At 37.8% G+C, this 15,231-nt stretch overlaps 1 protein-coding gene across 1 annotated transcript in view; it reads left to right on the forward strand.

Annotated features, from left to right (window-relative positions):
- Positions 1–241: 241 nt before the first annotated feature.
- MICU2 (mitochondrial calcium uptake 2) overlaps positions 242–15,231 on the forward strand; it is a 65,830-nt gene continuing 50,840 nt past the window's right edge. Inside the window, exon 1 of the mRNA XM_008631007.2 lies at positions 242–416. Within this exon, the coding sequence (XP_008629229.1) occupies positions 242–416 (175 nt within the window). The remainder of the gene's footprint in view (positions 417–15,231) is intronic.

Here is a 15,231-nt window from a genome sequence, read left to right on the forward strand (position 1 = left end):
GGGGAAGCAGGAGCAGCCTTTGGTGACATCCAGCCATTAATTTGGCTTGCCTGTGTTATTAAAGCATGCTCTCAGTGAAGGCAAAAAATACTTTGACATGATATATAAGCATGTCATTCTTTAAGACTGTGCCATAAAGGCTTTAATTGCTGGTAGCTTTTTGTTGTGGCTACCCGCAAAGTACCGAGGTTAATCAAGATTGGGTATTGGATTTTTTTCTAATTACAGCTTTGGTCTACAAATGCAGTGGACTTTTTTTCTTTTTCAGAAGGCAGATGTCATTCGTGCAGAAGTGGATGAAAGACTGTCGCTTCGAAAGCACCGCTTCATGCATTTTGCATCACTGGAATATGAAGGAGAACATTACATGACACCAAGAGATTTCTTGTTCTCAGTAATGTTTGATCAAGTTGAACGTAAGTTGTTTTCTCGTCATTGTATTTGTGAAGGAAAAGAAAGTTGCAGATCCCCTTAGAGATGTCATTTGCAAATCACTGGGATAAGATCCTTTATGTTACCTAAATCAGCAGAAGCCAACTTATAAATGTTGCCCATATGGATTCCACAGACAACACTACCCTTTACACAAGTGAAGTGAGGCTGATGATTTAGAAATCTGGTGACTTGATGATGACATCTCTGCATAATTTTCATGTCTGATCAGTATGTAGTTCCTCAATTACTGACGTGCCACAGAAAATAGAATGAGTGTAATATAATACTGTTCATACCATTTCTGGCCCTGTTATCTTCTATCCACTTCACCAGTGAGTAATTCTGTGACCTGTTTTCTTAGAAGAGGCAGTGGTGGGAGTGAGTTGAAGGAGAGTAATAAAGTACAGAGTTCAGTTCTACATTTTTGGTTTCAAATCTTTGATTTTTACAAAACCTAGTTAAGAACAAATTAAAATCGTAAGTGTATTTTCAAGAAGTACTTTTAAAAGCATACTTTCTGAGAAGAAGGTAGGAACAGCACACAAATAAAAAGTGCATAGTTTGTTGTTCTTTTCTGCAGGTTTTCTGGCCTCATTAATTCTTCCCCATTTCTTAAGCTTCTTTTGTCTTTGATCATCTTCTGTTATTTCCGTACGTTTTTTTAATTATATATGCTTTTTTCCTCAAAAAATTTGGGTTTTACAGTTTTCACAAGATTTTACTTTTGCTTTTGAAAGGTTAAGTTTTACAGTTTCCAGAGAGGATTGTCACTTAGAGGACAAATATTCTGTTAGTTCATCTGCTGAGGGCAAGAGAGAGCAGGAGAGCATGTTGTCTAACAAAAGGCATTCAAAGCCTGGGATGCTCTGCCCACCTACCAGCAAATGTTGTAGTGACTTGGGAGTACTGAACTGGAAATACAAAAAGGAATTCAAGGTCCTGTGAAAGGGTTTGAGAGACAGGGAGGAAGAAGGAGACCAGAATGTGCTTTGGTTCAAGCTTGTCAAAAACCTAGGGCAGAAAAGAGCTGCAAGTAGTCAAAGAGTAGGACACAAGTATTTATAATAAAAGAAGTTTTCCTGTAACTGCCAAAAATCTATAGGTGATAAGGATACATGGATTCACTGCTGACACACAGCTTCTAATATTACACAAAGCTGAATATAAATCCTTAGAAGGACTTTATGACCTTGAGAGTCATGGAGATTTTTAAAAGACTGTTTTTTAATATATGGATGTTAGACTTCTTTCCCCTTCGAAACTTAAGCCATTAAGCTAAAAACCTTAAAGGGATCTTATTTTGAGTTTTTCAGCCTGAAAGACGGTGAATACAGAAACTTTTAGTTTTGAAGGTGTGGTTTTCAGACAGTTGTCTCTGAAAACAAGGTTAGAGAGATGAGTGTTTTTCAGTCCTAGCAGTTCATACATATTAATTGGTTACTCCAAGTATAATAGTATACATGCAGATTTTTAATGAAGTGGTATGCAGTGGTATTTATTTGTAATGCAGCCAAGTTAATTTCAGTTGCTTTGTTAATATGAGTAGGAAACAGCATTAAACAGAAACGAATAAATAATGACAAGAAAAAAATCTTTGCTCTAATGACTGTTTAGCATTTCAAATTGAGGTCAGGCTTGCAGCAGTAGCATCATAGATGCCTGGTAGAAAAGTGTTGATACTTGAATCTAATGTTCTTAAATTTTTTTTTTTAACCATCATTGGTATGGATTCTTTGGCCAGTAGCATAAACACAGTGGCAAGCAATTCTCTTGATTTCTCTTGCTTGGGATTTTACATTTCCATGTGACTTAGAACAGACATAGAATGCAGACTAGCAGAGAAATATGGCACTTGAAGTATTTTAAAGGCAGTGGTTTATTCATTGTGTTTAGAAGAGTTTCATATGAGGAAGATAAACAGACCTATTTCAAGTGTCTATCCTGGTATATTCAGAGTAGGTCAAGATAGTGAACTTAATAACAAAACAGCAACTATTTTGGAAGCTTTGTATTATAAAATAATTCTCTTTCACCCTGAACAGTGCCTTTAGAAAGGAGAATGGCACCACCACTTATCCTAGAAAGCCTTTCACTTACTGCATACTTAGATGCAATTTTAACATGTGATCCTGCATACAAATGGTGAGTCTTATAATGCTGAACTTCAGGCTGTAATGATTTGGTTATTTTTGATTAATTTTTGATTAATTACTAATAAGTAAAAAAACCCAAATTGCTCAGGAGAATCTGAAGCACCCTGACAGTAACCATTCAGCTTCATAAATATTTGCTTGGAGTTTTCCAATTTAATGCTGTTTATACTAATATGGAAGACTTTGGGCTGTTCTAAAGTTTTGTTTCTGCTATTCTTTTTACAGACAATATGCAGAAACATATGACCAGCTTCACGAGCAGTTTAGTTGTGTACATCAAGCAATATTGCTGAGGTTGATCTGTCCCTGTTCAGAGATAAATACTCCCACAAGGAAAAAAGGCAAGCAAAAAGAGGGATGCGAAACAGTTATGAATTGTGAATAGGAGACCTTGGCCAGCAGCCTTAGGGTTTTTTGCTCATGGGTGGTTGTCACTGGAGAATTACTTTGAAATCTTCTGTTAGTTTTTAAACATAATCGAATTTAGTAGAAAGTGAATGTGGTATTGTGTAAACCAGATGAGTTGTTGGTGCTAGCATTAGAAAATACCAAAATATTTTAGCTATGTGCAGATTGTCAAGTGAATTCCTGTTCACAGTTGGGTGGAATTTATTACTGAAGCAAAAATCTTAGGTGTGCCCTTTGACAAGGTTGCAAAACATGCAATAAATTATGATTTATTATAGAACACTTTACCAGATAAGAAAACAGATGAACTGTACTGCAAATATATCAGCTGTCATCCAGCCTAAGTGATCTTGAACCCTGCCTGGTAGACCTTAGTTCACTACCTCTGGTCATTTGTTTCCTGATGCATGGGTTTCTCTATTACTCATTTTCTTTAATGTAAGAAAAATCAGGGTGATAATGAAGAGAAATATTTACAGTACTGCCATGTAAGGAGAATCAGCTGATAACAAATGCAGAATTTCCTGACGGACTTTTTGTTCTGCATATTGACAAAGCAAACAGCTCTTTAAAGGAATAAAGACACCGTCCAAAAAAAAAAATTTGCTTGCTTTTAGAGGCAGTGCTTCACACCAAATTACTCTGTAAATATGTGCCTAGTTGTGCTGCTGTTAGTTATTTTATGAAAGGAAGCAGCCACCTCTTTATAAACAGTGGCAAACAGTAAATGAGATGTGGTAGTGTGGCACAGCATTTGTGCCAGTGTAAAACTAATGACAGCATTTTTTTCTACTAGTTAGTGCAGTGCATACTAAATGCACCATTGCGGATTTTGGATTCATGGCTATATGCCATGTAATCTTGTGTTTAAACTATGTTACCACAGGGATGTGTGGCAAACCATTGCAAAACCAGCCAAGTTTTTCTGGGTAATCTGTGGGGTGTTCATGTAAATCGTCATACCTGATGCAATGATAGTTTAGTGAGAAAGTATTCTCTGTTACTGTTCTTATTGTAATGTAAAAATACTTCACAATGTGTAGTAATATCCAATACAGATAGTATAAACTTGTTATGTTGCATTGGAAATTCTAGCACTTTTAAGATAACAGGTATGGGAAGGATTAAACTGTGATGATTTACACTGAATTTTCATTGCAATGCAGGAGCATATTTGAGATGTAAAACTTGTGTCTTACACAATTGTGCATACTTGGGCTCATACTCCAGATTAGACAACTAATACGGTGTTAGAGCTCCATGGAAATACCATCTCTGATGTGCTGTTGCAGAATGTATAAGAAAATCTGTGTTAATTTTTGAAAAGGACTGCAAGACTCCTTCAGGAAATGAAGATTTTGCAATGCATTGACTCTGAACTGTGCTTATGTTCATTTTTTTTCTAGAGAAGGTTATTCTATTCCTCTTCCAGGTAGAAAACAAGCCTTCAGGTTGCCTTGTCTGATAACAATTGACACCTGCTAAGTAAAGACTTGTGTGTCTGCTCAATCTAGATTTAATGTGTTGTAGCATCTTCATTCATTCAGCTGTAGTGAAAGAGATTTTTCTGTGTTCTACAGTACCAGGGTACCAGAGGGAATACTTCCATGGCAGAGTCCTTTCTGTCAGTGAGGATTAGTGTATTCTAAGTTTCCTTGGAGAAGTTGTTCAAGCTTTCTGAGTTGGCGCAAAGTTATGGTGTGTTTGCAGGCTTGATAATAGGACAGGCGGCTTCATGTCACAGCACCAGCATGGTCATGGCTGTGAGGGAATCTGAGGAAAGGACACAGTGCAAGGCTGTGGCGGCTAAAAAATTGACTTCTCCATTGTCCTTAGTTGAGGTCAGTGCTGGTGCAGTCAGTGGTATTAGGAGAGCGAGGAGGGACCAGCTGGTAGATGAGCACTTCGGAATGAGCTGAGTCAGTCTTTTTATTTTTGGGTCTTGAGTTTTTTGCCTTTGACGGGAGTTCAGACGCCTATGCTTTAGTGTCTTCATTTTGACCTGAATTTCATATGCGATAACTAATCAGACTAATATGAGTCATGCATCAGTGTCAGATCTGAAATCTAGGATTCAAAGAGTGAGATTGAAGCTTGTCTAAATGGAGAAGCTTCACATGGGAAGTAGGGATTGAAGTGTTATATGGGGAGCCATTGATACAGCTGGGAACTGAATTCAATCCTCTCAAATTTCTAATGTGTTAACAAAGAAAGTGTTTTCTGTCTATCTGTGCATTTAGTGGTTTTTTAGTACAGATATGTCATTGTTGCTCAAATTCCCCAAACAGAGTAGAGAGCTCTGCAAGCTGGGTATGCAGAACAAGGATGACCCCTTGCCCAGTGCTAGATGGAAGGCAAAGTGAAGATAACCCAAAGAAATAACATGATGGTTTAACATCATTATAGTAATCTCTTCTGAATTTTATAAAATGAAACAAAATCAGCCATTTCTAACCAAAGCTTCTTAGTCATCATTGTTTACTCACTTCTTAAAGTGGGGTTGTGAGTAAAGGAAAATAATATTCCTGTTAAGGAATTGCACACACAAGCAAAGATAAACATTGATTGCTGAAAATGTATGCCTTGTAACTATTCCATACTGTGGATTTTTCGTCTTCAGCTATCCTTCATCACCCAGAAAAGCATTAGCAAATCCTACCACAACCCTTTCAAAGTCTGCAAAGTAACATACTTTTACTTTGCCTTAAGTGTCCGAGTAGAACAATAAAATTGGTGTTCTGCATAAAATAATATATTGTTTTGGGTCAAATGTTATGCCTCAGCCAATTGTTGGTAAATAGATAAGCTAAATAAGGGAGTTTTTTGTTTCTTCTTTTGTCCTCAGCAATTAGATGTTAACCCTGATAACTAAAGTACATAGGCTGTGTGTTTATTAGAAACAAATTTGACGGTAAATAGTTCTTTGTTTAGAAATATGGCAGAAATTACTATAATCTTGATAATGTGTATTTATGTCTGGACAAATGTTTTGTTGTGAACTCAAAACAAACACTAATGCACTTTCATGATGGTTGCATCACAAGGTATTACACAACAGAATCAAAGATGGGATTCTTGAGGAGAAATGGCTTGTTCCCTCCTGCAGCATTCGAGTCTGCTCTGTTGGCCAGGCTACTATTTTGGTGTGTTAACCACTGGCCACTGCACCAACTTACTTGTTTGCTCCCATTTTTCAGAAGAATGTCTTTGGTTGAGAGTCTAAAAAACAGCTGCGAGGGGAGCAGCGCTGAGAGCAGAGGTGTTAGGTGAGTGCTGGCTTCCAGCACTGTAGCCCTGCAGCTGCAGCAACAAGGAAGCGTGCACGGTCAGATGGGAGAGCAGGAGGAAAGGGAACCATGAAGCAAAATCACTTAAAAAGAAGCGTGTCTTTTTTTTTGCTCCAGTTCTATTTCCAAGCCTTCAACCATCTTGAAGGTACCTGAGATACATTCCTTGTACAGTCAAATAGGAAAATATATTTTTGATCCTTAAATTTATACTGACATTGCATTAATTACATTTGTATGTTTGTGGCTATATCTGTGTGAGACAACAGTAAGGTTATACTGAGCTGGTGCCTCTGTTGTGATTGATTCCTATTTCTCTCTTTGTGGCATTGATGACCGGCTGAAGAGTGATGCAGATTGAGAGTTCTTACCTCGATTGGCTGCAATGCTACTGTTTAGGTAAAAACTTTGGCAAGGTGTCCTGATTTGAAAATACATTACTAGCTATTTAGCTTTCTGAAAAACAGTTCAATGAGAAGATAAATTAGAGCTTCTCAATGAATGAAAGCAATTTTTAAAAACTCAGCAGAAAAATAGTACCAATAACAAAAGCAATCAAGCTTCAGCAGAGTTCTGAGCAAGAGGCAAGTGGTCTCAATGCACATCTTGAAGGATTTGGTTATTTAAAGTGTGAAAGTTATTGGTTATTTAATGGCATCTGAATGGAAAACAGATTCCTTGAAACGAATGAAAATATATTGTGCACATACAGAATACTTTTAGTGCAAGTAATGGAAAGATCTGGTTATTAATAACAGGAGTCTGCTTGTTGTATAAACATCGTCTGCCTTAGAATTTCAGAAGTCTTGCAACAGTTTCTGCTTTAGTCAAGTATTCCAGTTTTGTGACATGCTAATGTGATACTTAAAATACCTAACAGAGAAGTCACTTTTTTTAAACATATGGGCACATTTCAAGAGCTCATACAATCATTCTTGGTCTCTAAATATTTTTCCTATCTTTAAAGATTTTTTTTATTCTTTTAGAACACCACACGCTTTTTCAACTACTTTTATAACACACTGTCAACATACCACAGAAAATATCTCTGGGATTTGTTCTCCCACAGGTTCCGAAAACTTTTTGACAGATTACTTCAGTATTATTTTTTTAATAACTCAGTGGAACTTAATCAGTTCTGAAACATCCTGCTTAACTGACAATTAAGTCTTAACAGATGTAGCGTGAAAATCAGACTCAATGAATTTTTTCACTCTTAAATGTATTTTAATTTCTTGCAACATATGTCCTCAACACAGACAGGTATTGGTTTATCCCTCAGAAGTACAATCTGGTTTTAAAATTCCTTGGCTTGCATTCAGATATTTAAGAACTGATGAGGATCTGCAGTCTGTTGGCAGACAATAGAAGGTGCCAGGAGTGCAGGTCAGGCTCCTGCCAAAATCTAGCACACGTTCTAGCCTCATATTTTAAGTTGTTTGTAACTCTTTTGGTGCTGATGGTTCCATGCTTTTCCTTAGGCCAATGCTGAATTTTTATCGTATTAGTCATATGATTTATCCTATTTTGAGTAACCTTGATACAGACTACTATTTTTCCCCTGCTTGTTCTCATCAGAAATGTTACATTATGAGTTTTTTTAAAATGCCTAGAGTAGAACCACAGAGTATAAATCACTTTTCTTCTAGGCAGTAGCAGCAGGCAAGGTGTGCAGCCTGCTTTGGTAGGTGAGAGGACTTGTCCTTACTTGCCAAACAGCTGGCGTCTCCAGGGGCACCTTTGAGAAGTTCCATTGCTCCCTGTTTGGAGAACACTGGCATCGATTCCCTAAGGGAGAAACTGGCCAGGTTATGCTCTGTTTTTCACTCCCCAACCTTGCACCTGCAGTGGGTTATAGTATCAATTGTGCTCAGTAGCCTTCCTCATCTGCTGTGAAACAAAAGCAAAGACCGAGTTCAAAGACTTTTTTCCATGTGTAAAACACACAGGTTCCTCTTGTTAGAGCCACCTGCTTATGTGGCAGTGCCCTCCCTTGGGTTGCCAGCTTCGTTACTGCAGAGGAGAATGCAGATGAGACTATTCTTAGTAATCAAACCAGTCTTCCAGTGTTGTCCAGTCCCTCAGAGAGCTCAGGTCCTCACACCACCATCCATAAGGCTGGCAAGCACCTGATTATTCTGATGGTTATGTCTTTTTTTAAAAATCTTTCCTCTCAGACCTGGAAAAGCCTGAAAGTGAAAGGATTTTACAGACACAGCTAACAGAAAAATACCACATTTTCCAACAAATCCTGCCTTGGTTCTTACCAGACAAAAAGTAGTTCAGCATTACTAGTAGGTCCAAATCCATCCTACCTGGCCACTCTTGGTTTTTCTAGCTGCTTTTTTCAGCTGATCAGTATACATAAAATGCCAGTGTCCAGGGACTTTGTTCACCAAGAGTTGCAATCGTACTTGGCTTAATAAAAATTTTGAAATGGGCTCCTTGCATGGAATTTAAATAGAAGACATGGCCAAGACAGCTACCTTTTGATGTTATCCAGTTTAATCCAGTTGTCTTTCAGGACTGATGTTTGAAGTCTTCAGAATGATACAGCTTGTTTTCCCAGGTGCCAGCCTTCTTTTCAAGTCTTGAACGCATGTCCTTTGTGCCAATACCTCTGATACTTCTGGAACTGCTGAGACAGTGAAATCTTGCTGCTGCGTCGGTATTGACAAGTGCTTAGTAAGTCACATATCCCACCACAGAAACTGCCAGTTCCAGAAAACGGAGGACTTTTCCTCCTTTTTTTAACTCTCCAAATGTTTTTTGTTTCATTTTTGATTCTCCTCGGGAAGGGGTGTGCATCTGTTTGTGTGTCACCCACACCCGGGCAATAGCATTTATTTCCTTTCTGTGGATTTGTTGGTGATACAGAATGTGAGAGCTTCCTTTTGTTTCACTGTCAGTTTCTTGGGAAAAAGTATAAAACCTAATGCTCAAAAATGTCATCTGCTTCTCTGGCTTTCTTTGAACTGGCTAAGGAGAGACATTTTTTGCCATCTGTATGGTGGTAAAGGCAGTCTCTACTGCTGAAAAAGTGAGCAGGTCTTTTAAACCAGTATGGTCATTTTAAAAGTACACTGGGCAACATAAATTACACTTTCACTAGAAGAAAGCTGTCCATTGTTTGCTTTTCATTTGTACCAACTTTGAGAACTATAAAAAGCCCATTTAAAATCCGATTCATCATTTCAATTTCTTTCCTCTGCAGCTAAAATAAATGCTCATTTCAAGAGGACAGTAGTTATTCTTTATGTCCAGTATTTCTGTAAAGAGAAGAAAGGATATCTGTTTAGCCAAACCATTGTAAGAAGACTCATATTTATTGCCACTGCTCCCCTAAGTTAACATGTAATATCTTGTAATGTGTTTTTATGGATTTGTATCCTCTGTTAGGGAAATACTTCATGGCTTAGTACTTGTCTTAAGCATTTCATAGCTAAGTGTTTCAAAATTTATCATATATGTTCTAAAAGTCAGCTCCTATTTCAGCAGTTTACAAACTTAAAATATAGACCTCATACACTTTTTTCATACTCAATTTAAAATCATTTTTAACTACTGCTTATACTGGAAAACTGTAACACGAAATCTCCTCTGTTGCTTAAAAACTCTGCTGATATCCACCCTAAAAGTAGTCACTGTCTGTTAAAACCCTCTTGCTCTTGGGCTAACATTTCCCATTTCCTAAAATAGTGGATTTTTTTCTTTTGAACCTTAGGTCTGTGATACATTATAGATAATTAAGTTACCACTCAGCATTGGTCTTGTTAGGTTAAGCAAACCTGAGTTTATTTTTATCTCCTCTGTCTGGGTGAGGCCATCCATTCCACAGCTTCATGTAGGTATCTTTATTCCATGCTTTTCTGAGTCTGATTTATCTGTGTAAAGCCAGCGTCATTCCCTGGCTCACTCCGCTAGCAACCCCTGCGGTCTAAGGGATGGAACAAGGATTGAAGTCAGGAACTTCTTGAATTAATACTGTTGCTGAAACATCTGAAATGTCAAAGTGCAGCTTTAGTTAAGGAGAAAAATGGTACGAAGCAATGCTCATTTGAGCAAAATGCTGAAATGTGTGTATTCTGTGCTCCACTCGCAGTCACTACCTGCAGAACAGCTTCCAGCATCACAGGTGCTTTGGTCCTCATTTGTACTTCCCATGTGTCTGCCAGGCTGAGGATACTGCGGTAGAGCAAATTATTTTCTGCATTCTTAGGTGGGGAAATTTTTGACATAATCATTGTATGGCGATTAAAATGGAAAAAGAGAGATCTGGCAAATAATGTCCTTTTAGGAGGTCCTGTACAGTCAAGGACCCTCAGATGAGGTACACTTTTTCTCAGGAAAAGGAAAAAACTGTACATTTTTTCAGTCCACAATTGCTCTTGGAGGAGAAATTAGTTTTGTCAGAGAAGCTGAGAATGGCAGGAAGGAGACAACAAGGATAATTGGAAGTGGTGGACACAGAAGCCCAGTATACTGAAGGCTGCTGCAAGTTAAATGAGACATTAGCGGGAATTTTGATGTAAAAGTGTATTTCTGCATTTGCATTTGCCTCCTTCATTATATTTACTGAATAAATATTTCTGTTCTATTTCTGTTTTGACCTATTACAATGTTTCCTTTGGTGCTTAATATGATCAGAATTCTTCAGAAAATTTGACTGTAAAATAAAAGCCAGAGTAAAGCCAAATGTGTTTCTGAGGTTTGCTTCATCAGATTATTTGAATTCAGGGGGAGAAAAGTTATTTTCTGAGAAAATAAGACTGTCCTAGAAAAGAAAAACTTTTTTTTTAAAGAAACTCTTGATCTTCTTTGTCTAGATTTTTTTTTTCTGCCAGATTTTTTTCTTTATCATGTGAGGAGTTTGAAGTCAAAGGGTCAAGTGATGGCTTTCTTTTCTTCTCTTTTTCAGTCTGAAAAGTTCATTCTTTAGTGTAGAGGAGGTGCTCTAATTGGTGCACAAGACTTTTTGTTTGTTCTACTATAGAAGGCTGATGAACATCATGTCAATAATTAATTTTTAAACATACTATTAGCTGCATTAATTTTTATCTAGGTTGCAAATTGACCAAGCTGTTCTAACCAGTGCAATAAGGTATGATTAACACCTGTTTTTAAGCTCTTCCATGACTTCTCTTTACTTCAGTTCTTTTGAGTCTTAAGGGAGTTCTCAGACTTTTCATGATCCTGCTCCTCTTCCCTTTACCACCTTGTCTACTGAATAAAGGCAATGTTTCAGGTTAGTTTTATGTAGCTGTCTTCATTCTGCTAACAGAACCTAACAAAATTTCTTCATTAAGCTTTTTGCATGGCAAAAATAGGTTAAATCTTTCATAGCTTAAAAACCAGGAGCATCCTGTTATCATTTACATACCCTTGGAGCCCCTGCTGTAGGAAAACTTTCCAAACATCTGTTAATTGCTATGTGGCAGATGTTAATGATGTATAAACAAGTCAGACTCAGCAGAGGCTGTTACTGGTTTGCTTAGAGCTTCTGTATGTGCTAATAACAGAAGGAGCTAATCTTAGAAGTGGAAAGAAACTCCAGGCTAATTTAAAGATAAGGGTGAGAATGACTTGGACCATCAACTGAAGGAAAGCAAGTCAGCCACTGAAAGAAACTCCAGTTAAACAAGAGAAGGGAGAAGGAAAGAAAAACTAGAGATTGCAATAATGCTTGAACTTGGAGAGCTATGGAAATAGTGAGGTAGGGCTGTGCAGCATCAGTAGAAGCTCCAAGCAGTAGACAGTGTCTTCTATTTGTAATTTCCTAAACATGGTTATTAGAATGTCCTTTTCTTTTCACTATGGCATTTGGAACAAGTAATGTCATCACTGGGGTATCATCTGCAGTAAAATGGCCTTCCTAAAATTTTCACGTAAGGTTGCACTTCAGAGCCTTATAAAGGAAAAGGTTCTTCCTTCTGGAAATTCTGACATGACAGTATTAGCTTAACTCAACTCTGAATAGCAATCCCTTTATCACTATCATCCTTGTCATCTCCAGGAATCTAAAACATCTGAAGTGCTACAGTACTGCGCCTATGCCAAAAGTCTCTTCCCTTAAAACATCAGTTTTATTACTTTCTTTTTTCTCCTGTCTTAAGCTGATTCACTATCATTAATGGGGATTAGTTGCAATTATTGAGATTCTGCTGAAAAAGAAAGTGATGCATTAGGTTCTGCAAGAGTAGGAATCTAATAATTAAGTTCATCCTTTTAATAAAACTGATTGCAAAATGGATGTGTTTCTTTGGTGAGTGTTTATGAACCCTTTTCTTTCAATGGATGATGTCAGCAGAATTTGGGAAGGTGGAGAACAGATGGATAATATCATCAATTGCAAAAATTGTTTTGGCATAAAGCAAGTGGATCCAAAACAACCTTGTGTGCTTTCTTTTGCTTGTATTTGTCGTATCTTTTAGAAGTTCCTCTTACTGACATTCGACACAGATGGTAAATAATTTACTAAAGCATTTCCAAATTTTTAGTTAAGAGAATTATTTCATCCCATTTTTGTCCTCTAATACAAATGTATGTGTTGTTTCTTCAAGAAAAGCCTGCTGCAGAGGTGAATAGGAGCTGTACCTAGCCCAGTCACCCCATAGAGTAGTTGAACACCACCTAGTGGGTGTTCATTTAATCCTTTCATTCCTAAGCAGAATCTATATTGGTTATAATTTATTAAGTAATTGTTCTGTTAACTCAGAAGCAATGCCCTCAGACAGCTAGTCACTGTAAATTGCATGTTCATGAATGGGGCTTTTGTTCTGGAAGAGAAGCATAATAAGGTTTTGAATTTTTGGTGTTTATTGTGCTCTGGACAGCAAGACAAAATGTCCCAGGCCCTGAGCTTAAACACACAGTTCACATTAATGAAATTATCAATATAGAATTGTTTCCTTTCAGTAAAATGCCCCAATTCGCTATTAAATCCAGTGCTTAGTACTCTCAAGGCTCAAGAAATAAGGCAAAAAGGCTGTCTTGTAGGTTGTTAGTGAGAATTGAAGCCAGGCTACAGACTTCAACTGCATAAGAATGTTGTTGCCTATAGGATAAGGAAGGGGGCAAAATCCTAAAACTGCATATGAAACCTACCAACTATTGCATGTATTTGGTGTTAGTGTATGTTACAAAAGCACATAAGTGGATATTTTCTTTTTGGAAGGATTGATCAGGTGACTGTATTAAATTAGAGAGATGTCTTGTATTCGTAACCCTTCTAGAAACAAATGTCTGCAAGCAAATGCTAAACCCAACTGGTCATGGTCTTGGGCAACATATTCTGACTGACCTTGCTTTGAGCTTTTTCCTGTTGTCATCATGAGAACATAAGGACTTTCTGGTTACTGCAGTAACTTCCAGAACTCTGTTCCAACTAAAGCTATTCTGTGAGTGAGGTAATTTCCCTTAACCATGGGGAAGCCCTACTTCATGGGTTTTCCCACAAGCTTCTCAGAAACTCCTGAGACCATCTTTCACAATCACAGAAAAGGTGCTGTTTGTGATATATTCCCTAGAATGTTACTACTGGGAAGGAAATAAGAACAATAAGATGTTGGAAAGGATGTGTTTGCTCTGTGGAGCCCTGAAGGCCTCAAATTCTATACACTTGATGGAAGGACAAGGCACTAGGAGAATGAAACATGATTACCACCATCATTAGAATAGTGCAGCAATAGAAATCAGACATCCTGCTGTTGAGATGTGCAGATTTCACAATAGCAGTATAGGAAAACATCAGCCACCTCTTTCTAGTTTACCAAATTGATATTTCTAGTAAAATTCCATTATACTTTTCCAATCAGCTATCACCTCTTTGAACATTTTTTGGTAATATTTCTAAGACCTTTTACTGTGTGTTGCTGTGGTGGAAGTAAATCTTTTAAAAAGAGTACAAAACATAACAAAAGAGAAAACATTAATGATGGTGTAAATAATTTTGATATGTGATAAGGTGAAACAGGAAAAACAGTAAAAAAAGTGAGCTACTATATAAACTGGATCTAAGTAGCTATTTATATTTACAGTACTCTTGAGGACCCATGCAATTTATGTGGAATGTCAGTGCTCCTGGTTGCTTACCCACTGCAGTAATTTAAATTGCCTAGATGCACTAATATGTCAGCTATTTACTGCTTGGACACAAGTACTATAAATGTCCTATATCTGAAGAGAATTACAGTAATCACCGCATTTTTCATGCTGATACCATTAATAAATATTTTTCCCACTTAATATTTCCAGTTTTGATTTTAAGATTTTAAATTACTTCAAATCAATAGATTTTTTTTCTTTCTGTTCCACTAGGAATAAGCAATATCAACAGTATCCTGAAGTTTGTGCTTGGATGAATAAGTTTAAGAAGCAAACTGTTTCATAAACAAAGCAGTTTAATTAATTTCACCAAGGTGACCTGCCTAGTGGATGAGGGAAAGGCTATGGATGTTGTCTACCTAGACTTTAGAAAAGTCTTTGACACCATTTCCCTCAGCATTCTCCTGGAGAAGGTAGCTGCTCATGGCTTGGGTGGGTGCACTGTTCACTGGGTAAAATAAATGTCTGGGTGGCCAGACAGTGGTAGAGAATGGAGTTACATCCACCTGGGGGCTGGTTACTAGTGGTGTTCCCCGGGGCTCTGTATCTGGGCCAGCCCTCTTTAATATCTTTATTGATAATCTGGGCAAGGGGATCAAGTGCACTCTCAGTCAGTTTGCAGATGACACCAAGTTGGGTGGGAGTGTTGATCAGCTGAAGTGCAGGAAGGCCCTGCAGAGGGATCTGGACAGGCTGGATCAAAGGGCCAGCTCCAATTGTATGAGGTTCAACGAGGCCAAGTGCCAGGTCCTGCACTGGAGTCACAACAACCCCAGGCAGTGCTACAGGCTGGGGGGAGTGGCTGGGGAGGGGCCGTGGGGGAAAAGAGAGGGGGCGGGGGCTTA

This window comes from Corvus brachyrhynchos, unplaced genomic scaffold, assembly GCF_000691975.1.
Source record: "Corvus brachyrhynchos isolate BGI_N302 unplaced genomic scaffold, ASM69197v1 scaffold363, whole genome shotgun sequence".
In the NCBI taxonomy this organism is placed as follows: domain Eukaryota; kingdom Metazoa; phylum Chordata; class Aves; order Passeriformes; family Corvidae; genus Corvus; species Corvus brachyrhynchos.